This window comes from Otolemur garnettii, unplaced genomic scaffold (genome assembly GCF_000181295.1).
Source record: "Otolemur garnettii isolate 467f Iridium unplaced genomic scaffold, OtoGar3 scaffold00050, whole genome shotgun sequence".
NCBI classification, from domain to species: Eukaryota; Metazoa; Chordata; class Mammalia; order Primates; family Galagidae; genus Otolemur; species Otolemur garnettii.
Window position 1 is genome coordinate 8,358,931 of NW_003852445.1, and position 14,634 is coordinate 8,373,564.

Sequence of the window (14,634 nt, forward strand, 5' to 3'; positions counted from 1 at the left end):
AAAAAAAAAAAAAGTTCTCAATAAACTCTCTTTCCCTCCTTCTATCTTTTATTGTGTTCCTTTCTGCCTCTCAGCTCTTGCTTATGTTGTTCTACTAGGAACGTCTTACCCTTCTACCTCTTCAACAATTCAAATTTTATCCAACCTTCTGTGCCTGAGTCAATCCCTACTTCTTCCACAAAGCATTCTCCTTATGGGAAGCCTACTTGGATCTTTCCCTTTCTGGATCCTGACTTAACATCTAGAATCTGAATAATTTAGGTTAAGATGAGGAACTGGAGGCCCACTAAAGAAAGCTCTCTACTGCTCAGGACTGCCCCCAGGGCCAATACAAGGCACCCTTCACAGGACTTGCTAGACTGAAAAAGTACCTGGTTCAGAGGCAGGCTCAAAGATCGCAAGGCTCCCACATGTTCCCCAAATAGGGCAAGGCGCAAGGTGACACTGAATCGACGCTGTAGGGGAAAAAGGACCAGAGCTCCGAAGAGGTGGTCTCCAAAGGAGACAGCCTCAAAATGATCCAGGAAGTTGGCATAGAGGTCAGGAAAAGATGTCAGGCCAGGAAGTGGACAGTCCAAATTGAGGCTTGGCAGGACTTGAGGTTGACAGAGCTGGGCTAGGAGGGCTGCCACCAGATGCTGTATAGGGGACTCTCGGAACAGCTCACTGTCTACCAGGAACACACACATGAGCCGTGCCAAGCGGGCGGCAGGAGGCACAGCCCAGAGGACCTGGGGGCGCCAGCTCTCCAGAATTAGCAACCACTGCAAGACCCGCATAGCTATGCCCACAGTGTCAGTGGGAGGGAACCCCAAGTTGGTGTCTGAAGCCCGATGGTAGAGCTGAATCAATGGTAGGAAGGGCCAGTCAGTGGGCAGCAGTGGCTCCTTAGGCACTGCCAACAGCAGGGTTGGGACTTGCTGTAGCTCTCCTCGGTACACGGCCTGGGAGGCCAACAGGCTGGCTCGGGCTGGTGAGCAGTGACTCAAGTAGCAGCTGCGGATACTGGAGAGGTCCTGGCAGGCCTGAGCTAGTAGAGCTCCTCGTCCATTCCAAGGGTCCCTGCTGCTCCCTAAGGAGAGTCGGTCAGAGAAGTCGGCTGCCTCTGGACCCCCTGATGCTCTTTCTCTGCAACGGGACCCAAAACAAGGGTTGGAACCACAGCAACTAGAGGCCATGAGAGCGCTTCAGGGCTTTCCAGAAGCTCCTAGGTCCAATCTTCCTCCTCCCCGCTTCCCTAACAACAACCTCTCATGCCATGTTATATAGCAGTAAAGAGGATGAACAATAGAGCCAGCTGCCTAGGTGCAAGTTTATATAACTTCTCCGTGCTTGAGCTTCCTCATAGTAAGAGAAAGTTTTACATGGCCCATAATAAATATATAAGGGAATACTAGACACAGTGTAAATACTCAGTAACTCTTAGCTGGTACATGTGTATATATGCCATTTTTTAGTTTTTATTTTTTTATTTTTTTTTGAGACGAAGCCTCAAGCTATCCCCCTGGGTAGAGTGCCATGGCATCACAGCTCATAGCAACCTCCAACTCCTGGGCTCAAGCGAGTCTCCTGCCTCAGCCTCCAAAGTAGCTGGGACTACAGGCGCCCGCCGCAACGCCTGGCTATTTTTTGGTTGCAGCCATCATTGTTGTTTGGCGGGCCCGGGCTGGGGATTCGAACCCGCCACCTTAGGTGTATGTGGCTGGCGCCTTAGCCGCTTGAGCCACAGGCGCCGAGCCTTTAGTTTTTATTTTATTTTATTTTATTTATTTGAGACAGAGTCTCACTATGTCACCCTCAGTGGAGTGCTGTGGTTTCACAGCTCACAGCAACCCCAATACTTGGGCTTAAGCAATTATCTTGCCTCAGCCTCCCAAGTAGCTAGGACTATAGGCGCCCGCCACAGTGCCCTGCTATTTTTTGTTCCAGTTGTCATTGTTGTTTAGCTGGCCTGGGCCAATTTTGAACCTGCCACCCTCGGTGTATGTGGCTGGTACCATAACCACTATGCTATAGGCACCAAGCCTGTGCCATTTTTTTTAGACATACAGGCAGTCACATTGATGTCTCACAATCATCTGTGTTGTGGTTAGTTTAATTCTTAGTTTACTAATGAGGTAGCAGAAGCTCAGACAGGTTAAACATGGAACCCATGGAAGAAAGAGAATTAAACATAGGTCTTATGGCTCCAAATTCAGGGCTTCTCAACAACCACAGCATCCTTCAAAAGGCAGAGCTCACGGCACTATAACTGGACTTACGGGAGGAACTCCAGCCGGAAGACATAGCTCATCAGCAGCTCATAGGCGAGGTACTCGCTTCCAGGCAGCAGCCGGCTCAATAGGGCTAAAGCCACACTGTGATGGAGGGCAGCACTGGTGGCAGGTAGTGGCTGGACTATTGCCTATGGACAGAAAAGCCAGGAGCTATTTAGTGCGGGGAAACGTGGAGGGGACAAAGCAGTGAGAATTAAGAAAGAGGATACAAGCAAGACTGAGGGGCACAGAGCCAGGGCATATCTGGAGCTGCATGCCCTTGCAGAAGCAGCAAAGGTTCCAAGAAGCAGGAGGAGATAACAGCTGGGGGCAGAACCTGTCAGACAGGGGAACCCACCACTTTCTGGGCCAGGGAGAGGACCAGGTACTGCAGGTGATATTCATGGCGCAGGGCCCACGCAGAGAAGGGTGTGAGGTGTGGGGCAGCCCCAGGAGTCACACATTGGAGGAAGTAGTTCTGGAGTCCAGGCGCAGCCAATATGGCTGCCAGCTGAGGAAAAACAGTTTTGTTCAGATATAGAAATTGACTCTGATGGCTTTGGGAGCTCCCCAGGTGACTGTCCCCTCCCAGCCAAACTCAGAGAAATGGATGCTGACAGAAGAGGCCTCCCTTCCCAATGGAAAACTCTCCCCTTTTTTTCTTACTCCTGCCATCATGGCCTCCTGCCTGGCCCCTAACCAGGCACCCAGGGCTTACCTGGCCACATAGCCCCTTGTGGATCCGGGCCAGCGTGTTGCAAAGTGAGAGGAGGGCGGTGAGGAATGGGAAGGGTGAAGCTGGGCCAGCCAGACTGAGAGGGGGGCAGCCTCCTGCACAACCCAGTGACACGAGGCTAGGGGGAGCTTCAGGGGCTGGAGCACAGGTCAGCGGGTTGCAGAAAGGGGAGCAGTGCCTGCAGGCAAAATGGAGAATCAGAGGGGGCTCTAGCCTGACATGTACCAGGCTGGAAAAGAGCAACCTGATCTATAACCAAGGCCAGCAGAGGCCTGGCTGTGCAAGTCAGTACCCAAAATCCTTAGAGGCCCACACACTGCTGCCTGCCAGGGAGTCAGCTTTTCCTCAGGCCAAGGTGCTGAGCCCTGGGATGGACAGGAAGCTAGATCTGAGAATTCCACAAGGAGGGAAACAGCCTCTACTCCACCTCCCCCTAACTACCCACACATGGTACATACCTAAGAGACTCCCACAGGCTGTCCAGAGTGGGCTGCCTCAGCAGTGGCAGCAATAGCTCCTCCGACAGGCGCTCTGTGTCCTCAAGCCAATCTTCTGGGCATGAGCTTGGCTGGAGGGCCATGGAGTTCACTGAACCCATGGCCCAGGACACCCGTTCTCCTAGCCCTTATGTACCGACACCAATACCAGTAACCCAAGGGCCTAAAAGAGTGTGTTTGGAGGCTTCTACAGGTTGGTCTTTTTTTTTGAGACAGAGTCTGACTCTGTTGTTCTGGCTAGAGTACCAAGGCATCAGCTTAGCTCACAGCAACCTCAAACTCCTGGGCTCAAGTGATCCTCTTGCCTTAGCCTCCAAGTAGCTGGGACACCATCACCAGCCACAATGCCCAGCAAGTTTTTTCTTTTTTTTTTTTTTTTTGCAGTTTTTGGCTGGGGCTGTGTTAGAACCTGCCACCTCCAGCATATGGAGCTAGCGCCCTACTCCTTTGAACCCCATGCACCACCTTAGTTCTTACTATTTTAGTAGAGGCAGAGTCTCACTCTGTCAGGTTGGTCTCAAACTCCTCAGCTCAAAGGATCTTCCCATCTTGGCTACCCAGAGTGCTATGGTTACAGGTGTGAGCCACCTTACTCTGCCCAGGCTAGCCTTTCTAAAGGGAGAGAGGCCCTGAGGCTGCTCTGGAACCCAAAGGCTAGGGGTACATAGAGAAGATAAAGGCTACAGGTAGGCTCAAATGCTGCTTGGATTTTCTGGTCCCAACTAACATGGCCCCTGGGAAGTTATCACTGAGATATGGAGATAGAAATAGGAGGAAAGGTAGGAGTTAAAAGATGGCAAGTAGGAAATGGGGAGTAGAGAAGTAGAAGTGGAGGGGTAGAGACAGAGAGGAAGCAAGTGGGTGGCATGTGGTTGGAGGATGGGCAGGGGGCACAGTGGAAGGTAGGCAGACAACACTCACTTGTTGGCTCCAGACCTGGTAGTAGGCACTCAGGAACAACAGGCAGGCAGTGGGCACTGGGCTCAAGGCACTCCACACCTCAGGTCTGGGTAGCAACTTCAAGGTCTGCCTTAGACATGGCTCCACAAGAGGCTGAAGCCCAGATACCTGTGTCCAAGTGATCAAGGAATGGGTGGCAGACAGGCTGGTCTCAGCAGAATCACTACAGAAGGGCCAAAAGGGTCTACAGTGAGGATGTGGCTGCCTTACTCCCCCCTTGGCCTGTCCTGGGGTTCCTGATAGGATGTCCCTCCTAGCAGGCTTAGGGCTTTAACTTACCTAATAGATTCAGGGGGGTTGCTGCCAGCTGCTAGGGTCAGCTGGGTGAGGAGAGTGAGCAATGAGGCTATCCGCTGCATGGACAGGGGCTGCGGTGGTGGGTATATGCTGAGCTCCTGTGGTACGGCCTGCAAGGCTCGCATCAGCATTGGGTAGAGCTCCCTAGAGAACAATGAGTAACTTTCATTGCATGAAGGCAGACAGAGATATAAGCACAGGCATAACAGGGATTTGTAGTCTGAAGGAAGATCAAGAGGGAAAAGGCCCTAGGGCTGAGAAACTCTTGGAAGTCTGTCCCTAGCCAAGAATTTAAATCTGAGTTCACTAAGATTCTAATGCTTTGGCCTGGCACCTGTGGCTCAAGTGGCTAAGGCGTCAGCCACATACACCTAAGGTGGCGGGTTCGAATCCAGCCCAGGCCCGCCAAAACAACAATGATTGCTGCAACCAAAAAATAGCTGGGCATTGTGGGGGGCACCTGTGGTCCCAGCTACTTGGGAGGCTGAGGCAGGAGAATCGCTTGAGCCCAGGAGTTGGAGGTTGCTGTGAGCTGTAATGCCACAGCACTCTACCCAGGGGCACAGCTTGAGGCTCAGTCTCAAAAAAAAAAAAAAAAAAGATTCCAATGCTTTTGTGCATAAAATGTGGTTAGCGCAGGTTGTTCCACTCTTCCCTGGCCAGTCCTGACTCCCAAGCCTTTTCACACCCAATAGAGTCCCTTCTTCATTCTTAGCCTCCCTAAGGCTTGGGATCATGATCAATACTGAGGTACTGATTTGGACAGAAGTGCAAAACTGGAGGTATCTAGAAGGAAGTTTACCCCTGCCTCTCCTCACCTGTAAAGGTCACTGCCTTGGCCATAGGATGCGGCCACAGCCCACAGACGGAGGGCCTCGGTGCTCAGGGTCTCAGCTTCCTCTGGAGGCAAGGCCAGTTCTTGGGGAGCCTCAGCTACGAAGCGGCACAGGCGGCTCCGGAGATCAAAGCTGCTCAACTGGGGGTAAGCAGAGTCTGGGGATCAGGATCTGCTGGGAGTCCAAATCCAGCTATTCACAGTGGGACTATGAGATTAGCTCAACTTGGCCCTGCTCCAGGCCCTTCTGAGCCACAGGATCATAGTTCTGGGCAGGGGTGAAAACTACCTCATCTACCTCTCCCTCTCTCTCTTTAGCAAGTTACTGCTGGGCACCTTCTCTAGGGCTGCTTGGCTAAGGGAGATGTGTGCCTATCTGTATGTGGCTCTGGGGATCAGGGTCTGGGGAACAGGGAGCCCTCCCCTCACATCATGAGACCACAGCAAGTCTATAGGATATACCAGGTTCCAGCTTACTAGGTTCCTGTCTGGTAATTTCTGTTGTATTTTTAAACAACTGAACAACAGAAGAGGAAGATGGTATGAACTGACCACCCTGAGTTCAGGAACCATGTTTAGTTACCAATCCAGCCACGTCCCCCTCATCCCTTGCTGTGTCCTGCTCACCAGCCGGGCAGCAATATTCCTACCAGCCGAGGCCAGGACACGAAGCAGTTTCATGGCAGCAGAACAGGGTACTTTGTGTAGACTGGGAGTAGGCCCTACCCCCATGGGGGACCAGCTGGTGGGCAAGAACTCTCTGACTACGGTCTCTATCAGCCGAGGGCACTCCAGGACCTATGGGAGATGGGAGGAAAAAGACAGGTAGGGAGGCTGTCTTGAGCAGACATAGCCAGGCTCTTTATCCACTCCCTGTTCCCTTCTCTTTCTCACCCTTGTGGCTGACTCTAAAGAATGCCGGACCAAGCGGATGAGCACAGCCAGGATGTCAAGGACCACAGCAGGTCCTGGGCAGGCTACCTCCAGCACAAAACGCAGCCGAGGCAGCAGGTTGGTAGCCAGGAGCCCCTAGGAGTTCGAGAGATAAACCCATTGCCAGATGCATCTGGGCCCCAACATTGATGACACATCTTGCCTAACATATGCTTGCCCTCTAGATCACGAGACAGGAAAGATGCCTTTTTTTACCTTAATGACATCATGCCGGGCCAGGTCAGGTGGAGGCCGGCTTCCTTCCTTAGAGCTCTTCCTTTTTGTCTTTTCTACCAGGGGTTCTTCATCCTCATCCTCATCCTCCTCATCCTCCTGGCTGGGTATCAAAGGGAACATCAAAGCTCCATGGTACCAAGAGAAGGTGTTGTCGAGGAGCTCCTGGCAGAGGAAAAGGAATGAAAGAGAGAGGGGCCAGGAAATGGGCCTGGGAGCAGAGTGGAAACCTCTTACAAAGACCAGAAAGGCAAGGCTCCTGTGTACAAGGCATGTCCAGCATGAGGAGTGGGGACCCTGGTGCCTCTAAGCACCAGTTCTACCCCTGTGGTACCTCATCTCCAGGAGCCACCAGCAGAGCCCGAAGAGCCCGGATGGCAGCTGCGACGACCCCATCCACTCTGTCATCCAGGGAGAAGCGCAGCAGGAAGAGGAAGCCAGCATCCAAAAGGAGACGCAAGACACTACCCACCAGCAGGTCTCCAAACTCACCAGCCTGGGCCTTAGGGACAGGAGGATAAAACCTTGCTGAAGATGCTGAAGTTATATAGTCTTTGTTCTAATATTTCATTTGCCTGCCAATAACTGTGGGTTGTTAAAAGCACATATCTTGCTGGTGAGCCAGAGAGAAAAGGGTAGGGAAGTGGGGAAGTCTAGGGTTGTGGGCAAAGGGGTGGGAGTAGGCAGGACCAGGCCAGTGGTCCACTCACCCTGCTGATGACCTGGGCCAACACATGCAGTGCTAGAGCTCTCTGCTGGGACACCTGGCTACGGGTCAGGTGGAACAGCTCCTGTAGAGAATACCCTGCTCTCTGGGGCAGGGATAACAAGTCAAAAATAGTAAAGGTAAAAGGAGGGATCACACCTATGGAACATATGACAAGGGTACAAGTCAAATCTGTGAAATGTAGAACATAGATGTTTTGGCACAATAATCAAGTAAATGAGGTGAAAGCTATGTTGATTGGTTTAATGTAACCAGGTTAGATTGTATATAAAAAAAAATCAGCACATTGTACCCCACATATGCATGAACGTATTCATGATCTATATGTATTTGACTTAATAAAAAATAGTAAAGGTGGTTCCACAACTGGAGCTTAGTGGCCAGGGTGCCAGCCACATACACCAGAGCTGGCGGGTTTGAGCCCACACCGGGACTGCCAAACAACAATGACAACTACAACCAAAAAAATAGCCAGGCATCGTGCCAGGCACCTGTAGTCCCAGCTACTGGGGAGGCTGAGGCACAAGAATCACTTAAGTCTAAAGAGTTTGAGGTTGCTGTGAGCTGTTGACATCACAGCACTCTACAGAGGGTTATGTACTGAAACTGTCTCAAAAAAAAAAATAAAAGAAATAGTAAAGGTGCAAGGCAGTGCTCCCCCAATACTCAGCAAAGTATCAAGGGAAAGTAAATGAACAAATGCTATATTCTGCCTAAGTTCTCTACGGAGCCTCAAGCTGGTAAAGAAGATAGAACATGCACAAGTAATCCTGGCACACAGCAGATGGAGAGGAAGGTAGTAATCCATGTTTATTTATTTTTTTTTGAGATGGAGTCTTACTCAGTCACCCTGGGGTTGAGTGCTATGGCACATCATAGCTTACAGCAACCTCAACTCCTGGGTTCGAGTGATTCTCTTGCCTAAACCTCCTAAGTAGCTGGTACTACAGGTGCCTACCACAACGCCCAGCTATTTTTTTTTTTTTTTAGAGATAGGGTCTCGCTCTTGCTCAGGCTGGTCTCCAACTCCCGAGCTTAGGCAATCCACCCACCTCACCTCCCAGAGTGCTAAGATTACAGGTGTGAGCCACCGTGCCCAGCAGTAATCCATGTTTAATTTGCAACCATGGACAGGAGAAAGACTAAGGGGGACCTGTAAAAGCCATTTGGTCTCAGTGGATGATTAAAGCCTTTATGGCCTGGCATGGAGCAAAAGGTAAAGACATCCTTGGAGCAAGCTGAGCCCTACAGGTCCCTGAGCACAGGAGGTATGTGAGGAGGCAATGGCAGAGTGGGGCAACAGGAGCCAAGGAAGCAGGGTCACAGGGTCAGCAGGAACAGGTAGGGAAAGGACGGTCTTCCAAAGCTGAGGAACCAGTACTTATCTGTGAACAGAGGGAAGCAGGGAAACTTTCTGAGGCAACGCATAGCCTCAGCTGGGCTAGAGAAAATCAGGATGGCAGCCCTGGGAGGGACAGAATGGCATGGAGAAGAGTGGAAGGCTATGATGCAGGACACATCAAGGGGAGGTGACTGAAGTAGGCAAGTTCTTGCAATCAACTAGATCTAATATGAGGGAGAGGAGAACAAGATTTGGAGCCTAAGGAACTGAATAGACAGCAGACAACTTGGAGGTGGGGTCAAAGGCATCAGATATCCCTTTCCATGTGGTGTTTTTTTTTTTTTTTTTTTGCAGTTTTTGGCTGGGGCTGGGTTTGAACCTGCCACCTCTGGCATATGGGGCTGGCACCTACTCCCTTGAGCCACAGGCGCTGCCCTCCACGTGGTGTTTTTAAAATTTTTTGTTTTGGGCTTGGTGCCTGTTGCTCAAGTGGCTAAGGTGCCAGCCACATACACCTAAGGTGGCCAGTTCGAATCCAGCCTGGGCCCGCCAAACAATGATGGCTGCAACCAAAAAATAGCCAGGTGTTGTGGTGGCCACCTGTGGTCCCAGCTACTTGGGAGGCAGAGGCAGGAGACTTGCTTAAGCCCAGGAGTTGGAGGTTGCTGTGAGCTGTGATGCCACAGCACTCTACCCAGGGGGACAGTCTGAGGCTCTGTCTTGAAAAAAATTTTTTTTGTTTTGGGGCAGTGCCTGTGGCTCAAAGGATTAGGGCGCTGCCCCCATATACCAGTGGTGGTGGGTTCAAACCCAGCCTTGGCCAAAAATTGCAAAAAAAAAAAAATTCTTTTGGAGAGTGGTACCTGTGGCTCAGTTGGCTCAGCGAGTAGGGCACTGGCCCCATATAATTGAGGTGGCAAGTTTAAACCTGGTTCTGGCCAAACTGCAACAAAAAATAGCCAGGCGTTATGGCAGGTGCTTGTAGTCCAGCTACTTGGGAGACTGAGGCAAGAGAATCGCCGAAGCCCAAGAACTGGAGGTTGCTGTGAGCTGTGATGCCACAGCACTCTATTGAGAGTGACAAAGTGCCACTCTGTCTCTAAAAAAAAAAAACAAACAATTTTTGTTGGTTTTGTTTTGTTTTGTTTTTAGAGACAGGGTTTCACTCTATTGCCCAGGCTGGAATGCAGTGGCCTGATCATAGCTCTTTGCAGCCTTGACTTTCTGGGCTTTAAATGATCCTCCCATCTTGGTCCCCTGAGTAGCTGGGACCATAGGTGTTTGCCACTATGCCTGAATAGTAGTTTTTTGTTTTTGTTTTTAATAGAGATGAGATCTTCTGAACTTCTAATAGTATGAATTCTGGTGGTAAAAAGAAAGAATTGGCTCGGCGCCTATAGCTCAACCGGCTAAGGCGCCAGCCACGTACACCTAAGGTGGCGGGTTCGAATCCCCAGCCCGGACCCGCCAAACAACAATGACGGCTGCAACCAAAAAATAGCCGGGCGTTGTGGCGGGCGCCTGTGGTCCCAGCTACTTGGGAGGCTGAGGCAGGAGACTCGCTTGAGCCCAGGAGTTGGAGGTTGCTGTGAGCTGTGATGCCACGGCACTCTACCCAGGGGGACAGCTTGAGGCTCTGTCTCAAAAAAAAAAAAAGAAAGAATTAAAAACAAAAAAAAAGAGAGCAAGAGATGTGATCTTATTATGTTGCCCAAGCTAATCTTGATCACCTGACTTCAAGCAATCTTCCCACCTCAGCTTCCAAAGCACTGGGACTGTGAATGTGGGCAACCTTGTCCAGCCTTCACCTCACTGTTAAAAGCACTTGCCAAGAGCTGCCCGCTCCTCCCCAAGCCTTGTGCCTCACCTCTGCCTCCTCTCCATGATGGTGCAGGCCCAGGTGTGTGGGTAGGTCCACATCAGGGGCTAGGAGCTCTCCCTGCAAACTGAATCGTGCCTGCATCCTCTGATGAGAAAAGAAAGGGGAATGTGGGCTGGGCAGCAGCAACTTCTCCACACCCATTTCTCAACTTAATCGTAGGCATCTCAGGACTTAAGTCCTGACTCTCCCTCTGCCTGGAAATGGGGCTCATCTGGCCTTGGGGGCCAGACAGGGTGGTGGGAGTGAGGGCAAACAGAGATGTTTCTCAGGTTCAGCTAAAGAGAAGGGCCTGAGTTCTGGGTCCAAGAGCAGTAGCCTTTCATATCCCACCACATCCTGTAGGCCAGCTGGGTGTCCTCACCTCCTGTGTCTGTTGCCGCCGGAGTGGGGGCAGATCCTGGGTCCAGCTGAGCTTCTCCATTTCAATAGTGTCCATGTGCACCCATTCCTTCTGGGGGGTCACAGGCAGTGCAAGAGCTAGGAAGATGGAAGCATGATAGTATGCCCTAAGGGGCTTAGCTGACTAGTTCACAGGGGTCCCTACTGTCACTCAGCAGCTGTCACATCTACCTCTGCTCCAGGATTTGGCAGCTTCTACCCTCAATTATGGCTAAATGTCATGACCCCAGAGCTGGAACTCCTGGGGATCAGGTGAATGTCACAGACACAGCAGATATACCTAGTCCTGGGCTCTAGACCCTTACAGACCACAGGATTTGTTGGGAGTAGGAGAAGGAATGAAAGAGGAAGAGGCATAGAGGAGGAAAGGAGTACCACATAGACAGGGAAAGCACAGCTTTCTCTAGTACCACTCTCTAAAGGAGGAGGGGAGCAGGGACAATGAAGCAGCAGCTATACTGCCCCAGGGGGCTGGATATAGAAACATACCCCTGCAACACTCTCCTCCTTCCTCACCCCTACCCCCACTGAACCTGTTCAGATGGTCTGGAGCTCCTCAGGGGCAGGAGGTTCCTGGCTGTCATAATTCAATTTTTTCTTTTGTTAATCACTAATGAAATAATCTAGTTTCTGGGAAATGAGTGCTTCCACTGGCCTCTCTGCTTCTGGTCTGGCATGTTCATTAGACCTTTGTCAGACTCTTCCTCTTCCATCACCCTGGCTGGGCTATCTTCCCCCACACTGAGATCAGAGATAGAAAGAACTATGGGATGGACAGAGCCAAAGCCAGGGCAGCTAAAGCAAAGGCAGGGAGATGGTTTGCCAGGGGGAGGGGGCCAATCAGTCCTTTTCAAGGAGAGGCAGAAAAGGAGCAGTTAACAGGACAAGAAAACAGGAAGCATGTGGAGGAAGAAGATATGCACAAGCAAATGAAGATTGATTGAAGCCAATAATGAGGATTAGTATTAGCTGTCCGAGGGCAAAGAAGCTTCTTTTATTTGCTAGGCCTAAGAGAAGGGCCATTTTCCACTCCTATTATCCACCAAAAGAAGTCCCCCTCCACCTCCAAACCTGGAGTAGCTGGCTCTAGCTTTTCTTCCTTCCTGGGCTCATGGGCAGAAGTTGACATGAGGGGCTTCTCTTTGGTGACATGAGCAAAGGGTTCTCCTGGCCTCTCGTCCTCAGGGGCCTTCTTTGCTGCTTGTTGCCGGGTGCGGCTGTGAGCTCTCAAGAAGGCAACCAAGCTGGGGTCTAGAGGTAAAGGTAGAGGGGAGAGAGTAAGTGGGGGTGGATAGTTCATACCCATTATAGGCCTGCTGACTACTGCCTGCCTGTCGGTGTCAAGGACAGGACAAGCTACTTGCCAGATTGGGCCTAAGTCCCCTGAGTCTTCTCATGGCCTTTCAATGACCCTGCCTTCTCACCCACGTGGAGTCACTGAGCCTGCAGGCCCGCCTTTCTGTCTATCCCTCACAGTCCCCTGGCTGAGGTGCTTACACCTGTTCCTGTGTTTGAATCCACGTCAAAGGTGTTACAGAATGAATGCTGACTATGACCAAGGAGAAGGCATTTACCAAACAATTTTCCTCACCTTCTCTCAGCTAATTTGTTTATACACACATATTACTAAAAATCTAATACGTATGCTGCTTTGTGTAGGTGCTAGATATACAGTGGGGAACAGACTGCCTGGGTACCTAGCATTGGTGAAGAAAAGCTAGGAGTGTAGCACAGTACGTCAGAAAAGCGCAGACTGCAGCTACACTAGAGCACAGCTGTAATAAAGTGCCATGTATACTACACCAGGCAGTACAGTCATACAGACTGCAGTGCTTACCAGTAGGGCCTGTGCAACCAGGCAGACCTGGGTTCAAATCCTATCTGACTTCCTTATACACTGTGCAGGCCATGGAGAATTTCTTAAAAGTTTTTGGGTCTCAGTTTTTTTTTATAGGTAATGGGAGGTTCAAGCCACCCACCTCATAGAATGCATTTAAGGACAGAATGAAATACTAATAATGCATTACAGTACTCAGTGCAGTGCTTGGAATTACAGTAAGTCTCCCTCAGTAAGTGGCAGTCCCTTCCTGGCCTGGTCTTAGCAAGAAAGCCAAGTCCCCATACCAAGCTGAGTCAGCAACCGCTGCTGTTCCTGCAGGATCTCCTCAGGAGCCAAGGCCTCCAGTCTTGCTACATTCTCTTCATGGATGGTCTGGGCTTCCTGCTCTGCCTCCTGGCCCCTGAGCCCCTTCCCTGTGACCAGACTGGGGCCACAGAAGCTATGGCTGCTGTCTGGAAGCAGCAAGGCTTGGTCCTTGGGAACAGGTGCCTCACACGTCACAGCACCTGGAAGAAGAAGAATATGATCAGTTTCATTCCACTGCCCTCCATGGATCTACCTGGGCCATGTGGCCCTTTTCTGTATGTATAGACCTGAGCTTTCCCAGGCACAGAATAGAGACCCCACTCGGTCTGGCTCAGGAGTCCAAGGGCAGTGGCTTCCTTGGTGAAGTCACGGTAAGTGGTCATGAGCTCCTGGACAAAAGCAATCCTCCCCATCAGCCAAACTGCCATGCCTAGCCACATCCTAGTTTCTGACATTTTTCTTGGATGTCTAGACAGCCATCTACTGCTAGGCACCTGCCCCCAGCTATTCTGCTAGTAAAGTGCATCATCATAAAGGAACTTTCCTCCATATCTTTTTTATTTTTTAAGAAATTAAATCCGCTGGCTCAGTGCCTGTAGCACAGTGATTACAGCACCAGCCACATACACCAAGACTGGCAGGTTCAAACTCGGTCTGGGCCAGCTAAACAACAATGACAACGGCAACAAAAAATAGCCAGGCATAGTGGCAGGCGCCTCTAGTCCCAGCTACTTGGGAGGCTGAGGCAAGAGAATCGCCTGTGACCTGTGATGCCATGACACTCTACCAATGGCGACATAGTGAGACTCTGTGTCAAGAAAGAAAGAAAGAAAGAAAGAAAGAAAGAAAGAAAGAAAGAAAGAAAGAAAGAAATTAAATTTGGCTATGTTGCTCAGACTGGTGTCGAACTCCTGGGCTCAAGTGATCTTTCTGCTTGAGACCCTCAACTACTGATACATGCCTCTATGCTTGGCTCAACTATATCTTCATTTTCTTTTTTTTTTTTGAGATACAGCCTCAAGTTGTCACACTGGGTAGAGTGCCATGGCATCATAGCTCACAGCAACCTTCAACTCCTGGGTTCAAGTGATTCTCCTGCCTACACCTCCCAAGTAATTGGGACTACAGGTGCCCACCTATTTTTTGGTCGTAGTTGTCATTGTTGTTTAGCAGGCCCAGGCTGGATTCCAACCCGCCAATTCAGGTGTATGTGGCTGGCACCTTAGCCGCTTGAGCCACTGGTGCCAAGCCCATTTTCCAGTCTTTTTTTTTTTGAGACAGAGTCTCAAGCTGTCACCCTGGGTAGAGTGCTATGGCTTCACTGCTCACAGCAACCTCCAACTCCTGGGCTCAAGCGAGTCTCCTGCCTCCGCCTCCCAAGTAGCTGGGAC

General features: G+C 50.7%; 1 protein-coding gene across 3 annotated transcripts in view; it reads right to left on the reverse strand.

Moving 5' to 3' along the window:
• Positions 1-14,634, reverse strand: part of RPAP1 (RNA polymerase II associated protein 1) — a 32,323-nt gene that overhangs the window by 8,898 nt on the left and 8,791 nt on the right. For all 3 annotated transcript variants that reach the window (XM_023514278.1, XM_023514277.1, XM_012806359.2), the window contains exons 6-22: positions 13,222-13,443; positions 12,169-12,348; positions 11,060-11,175; positions 10,684-10,782; positions 7,458-7,559; positions 7,082-7,249; positions 6,730-6,912; positions 6,475-6,609; positions 6,208-6,378; positions 5,564-5,721; positions 4,728-4,889; positions 4,410-4,611; positions 3,450-3,559; positions 2,974-3,169; positions 2,614-2,766; positions 2,262-2,404; positions 372-1,128 (exon numbers count right to left, since the gene is read on the reverse strand). In XM_023514278.1, coding sequence (XP_023370046.1) covers positions 372-1,128; positions 2,262-2,404; positions 2,614-2,766; positions 2,974-3,169; positions 3,450-3,559; positions 4,410-4,611; positions 4,728-4,889; positions 5,564-5,721; positions 6,208-6,378; positions 6,475-6,609; positions 6,730-6,912; positions 7,082-7,249; positions 7,458-7,559; positions 10,684-10,782; positions 11,060-11,175; positions 12,169-12,348; positions 13,222-13,443 — 3,257 coding nt within the window. The remainder of the gene's footprint in view (positions 1-371; positions 1,129-2,261; positions 2,405-2,613; positions 2,767-2,973; positions 3,170-3,449; positions 3,560-4,409; positions 4,612-4,727; positions 4,890-5,563; positions 5,722-6,207; positions 6,379-6,474; positions 6,610-6,729; positions 6,913-7,081; positions 7,250-7,457; positions 7,560-10,683; positions 10,783-11,059; positions 11,176-12,168; positions 12,349-13,221; positions 13,444-14,634) is intronic.